Source organism: Cariama cristata, unplaced genomic scaffold (assembly GCF_000690535.1).
Source record: "Cariama cristata isolate BGI_N322 unplaced genomic scaffold, ASM69053v1 scaffold19238, whole genome shotgun sequence".
NCBI lineage: Eukaryota > Metazoa > Chordata > Aves > Cariamiformes > Cariamidae > Cariama > Cariama cristata.
The window spans coordinates 36,696-40,402 of record NW_009629633.1 but is presented as its reverse complement, the minus strand read 5'-3'; the positions used below and the strand labels follow the sequence as shown (position 1 = coordinate 40,402).

General features: G+C 38.8%; 1 protein-coding gene across 1 annotated transcript in view; it reads left to right on the top strand.

Annotated features, from left to right (window-relative positions):
- Window positions 1-825: 825 nt before the first annotated feature.
- LOC104165589 (kalirin-like) overlaps window positions 826-3,707 on the top strand; it is a gene marked incomplete at its 5' end in the record, with an annotated part of 34,004 nt that continues 31,122 nt past the window's right edge. Inside the window, one exon of the mRNA XM_009705251.1 lies at window positions 826-997. Coding sequence (XP_009703553.1) covers window positions 826-997 — 172 coding nt within the window. The remainder of the gene's footprint in view (window positions 998-3,707) is intronic.

The following is a 3,707-nucleotide window of genomic DNA, read 5'->3' as shown; positions in this document are numbered from 1 at the left end:
TGTAGAGGGGATCTCTCGATACCTTGACAGATATTCAGAGCAATTGGAGATAGACTTCTTCTAGAGAGACGTTATTGTCTTAGTCTTTGGAGCTGTCTACTTTTGACATGAAGACTCTCTCTTTTTTTGAAAGGTTATGCCAACCTATTCTTGTTTATTGTCATAGATATAAGTGGCCCAGGAAAAGTTAAAGTTATGAGTACACTTCAACAGAAGCCTCACAAGGGCAGGACAGCAGCCAAAATTGCCATCCATGAGATTTCCAGAAAGAGTATCTGTGACTACAGTCAAGTGAAGTAATTGCACACAGATGACTGCAATCTGCTAGAAATGAGATCTGTTGGAGCATCAGGGGAGAATTGCTCTTTTCTTTTGGTATAACCCTGTGTACAGTCTGTTCCATTTTTAAAATGCTCTGACTGAGATTTTCTTTCCCATGGAGAATAAGAAATGTTAACAGTTATTTAAATTGGAGGAATGATAGACTTTATTAAAATCTTAATAGGAAGATTTTAACTCTATTTACAGGTTACAGTAAATTTTTAGCACAGCAGTCAGGTCTATGTTACCTTAAAATAGAAGTTGTAATTCAAGACAAGGCAGGCTGATGTCTGGTACATCTGTCAGAGCTTTATTAAGCATCATATTTAAGCTTAAGATTTATCTGCCTAAATCTAGATGAGGCAAATTCTTCTGATTATGATCTGACGGTCTGTTATTGGACTCAAATTATTTTCAGGAACTTTTCACAACAATTTTACTCTGATTCTTGAGCAATGTTAACTCACGTTCCGTGTAACACATGCTTACCTTGGCTTATTTCAGATGAACTACCTTATCATTGAAGAAAACGTGGACAATGATCCCTGCAAGTTTGCTCTAATGAGTCGGGAAACATCAGAGAGAGTAATTTTACAGGCAGCTAATCCAGAAATTCAACAAGCTTGGGTACAAGACATCAACCAGGTCCTGGACACACAAAGAGATTTCCTGAATGGTATGTACATGGTCTTTGCTCTGTTTCCCAAACTGTGACACTAAATGGGATTTAGAATCTTTGTGTCTTTTGTTTCCTCTATGAGAAAAATGTTCAGCAACTTCTTTTCATAAGGTAAATCCCAAGGAGAAAACTAGCACAGTCTGCCTGTCATTAAGCCCTGGGTCAAGTGGTATCCACAGAGTACACGGGAGAGAGTCCTGATAATTTACAGCTGGTCTTTGGAAAGAGATCACCTCAGTGCCACTGTACAGAGGGCTCTGTCCTGTGTGCCAGGTCTGCCTGGTGGGAAGGTGAAGAATGGGAGAAGAGCAGGGCAAGTCTGATCTGAACTGCTGTGTGGTCCTGGAGTCCACTCTGTGAAGCTGCTGGAGCCTCATCTTGCATTAAAGACCAGGGGTCAATCTGGCCTGGCTTCATTAGCAGTATCTCGGGGACTGTTTTTGGCAGCCTACCTTCTCCCTGCTTAAATAGGTGACGGGTCCCTGTGCAATTGCCGTGCATGTATCAGTCAGGTTCATGTTCAGGTCTCAAGTCCCTCCATCAGAGGTGTGCCTTTGGTAGTACCTTTGTGCAAGATCCTTCAAAAATGCTGGGGTTTGCAGGGCTGTATCACCTGGTGCTTTCCATTCTACAGGGAAATTTGAAATCTAATCCCTTCCCAAGACTATGTCGAAGCCAGGTTGCCATTTTATTTACACAGTATCTCCCACTTATTCAGAGCAAGGCTTATCCCCAAGAACCTCCTATTCAACATCACCATGGGCTACAAGCTGAGGACATGAGGTGGGACAAAGGCTGCCTCACCACCTCACCCTTACAAGTCCAAACTCTGTGGGACAGCAGCTGCTTTCAACATAAAACAGAAGAGAGGGCAAGGAAACATCTGGGCTCTTCTTTCTCCTAAGAACCATGGGAGCTGTGCATGAACAGGGGCCTTTCCAAAATGTCAGCTTTGCTTTAGGAATAGATTTGGGGTGGTTTGAAATATTATTTCAAATTAAAGCCGTGTTTCTAAAAAAAACAGACAAAAACCCACATATGATCAACAGATCTGTGTATTTTGAAAATGCAGAGGAATCAAATCCAGTTAACAATTTTAGCTTGTTCTTGCTCATGATTGGATAAGGGAAAGAAGAAGAAACAGGACTAGAGGAAAAATCTAAAAATAGTATCTCTTTCGTTTGTTTAGAAGCAACAAAGAGATAATCATTACTTTGGATGCTTCCACAATTGTTTTGCACTATTCATTTCAGAAGAGCTTTTTTTAATGGAGCTTATATTAGAAAAGAGTTCTATATTTAAAAACTTAATGCGTGTTCAATAATGAAACTTATTTGCTTGAATCAAAATGTTTTGGCTTGGCACAATTTGTTAGCTTTTTAGATATCAGGTTGGTGTTCGGTTTTGTGGATTTTTTTGTTGCAAAATCTGAAGAGGCTCTTTCAGTTCACATCAAAACAAAGGTCCCCTTTTCTTCAACTTGGAGGTTTTAAAAATTTTAATTTAGCTTAGTTTTACTTTTCAGAAGTTAACTGGGAAAGGGTTACATGCAAAAGCTGTTTGTGACAATTTGAAAACTATGGCTGAGCTGAGAAGGGAAATGGTGTTTCACTTGTGATTCCAAAACTTGATACTGGGTTTTCATGACTTGGAATAGAAAGGGCCTCATACAACCACTCTAAAATGATTCCTTAAACACATTGGTGAGTTGAGCAGTCTAAGTTTTCCAGTTTGACCAGCCAGTACCAAAACTTGCCAATTTTGTGTCGGTGCAGTTGGCTTTGAATGAGGGATTATTGGAATAAAAATAAGTTCCATTAATGGTTAGCTACAGAAATATTTTTTTAAATCTTGTGAGAACTCCACAGACACTACTGCAGGGGTTTTCTGTCCCTTCCACATCTTTCTTACTCATTATTTTATTTTTGATACATTCACTCTTATCCTCCCAGGACTTACTGCCCTGTGAGCCCCTTTTTATACTGAAGCATCTTCATAGCCTCTATTTAGCCTATCTTCTGTGAGGCCAGCGAGGAATTTGATCAGTTAGGAACATAATCGTTAGTATCTCTAAAGCTAGAAGTAAAAATAGATTTATATTAAAACACAAGCTTAAGGATTTACTTTAAACCTATAAGTAAGATCCAAGAAAATGATATTGTATCCAGTGGAGCCTGTCCAGTCCAGAACAATTTAAGTGGCTTTTAGGATGTAATCTTATTGAGGCTGACTAATCTTTAAATTCGTTCTTTAGCTTTGCATTTCATTAAAGCGGATGTTTTCTGTCTTTAAAATGATATTAAATCCACACTGAACCAATGCTGCGTAAACTTAATAACAAAATATTCCCTGTGTGTTCTTGCCCAAGCTGTCTCTGATTTTCTGTCTTCAACAGGGAAACCCTAAAGAGTACGGGGCTACGTACAAAGCATAGTGTTTGCATTCGCAGCTCATAAATGTGAAACTTGGTGCAATTACACTATAATATTCAAGCTTTTCATATTTTTCCTTGGAAAAGCAACAGCTGCTAAGCTTGAGAAACAGACCGTACACTGAATGATTGGCTATAGTGACTGTTCTTTCGTTGTGCTTTAAGAAGCAAGCCATAAAGAAAATATGTCACTGATGGATAGATTTCATAAGGAAAATGCCATTGATATGTACTTTTTTTTAAAATCATGTTTTGTGGGGGTATTCGAGAAAGAGG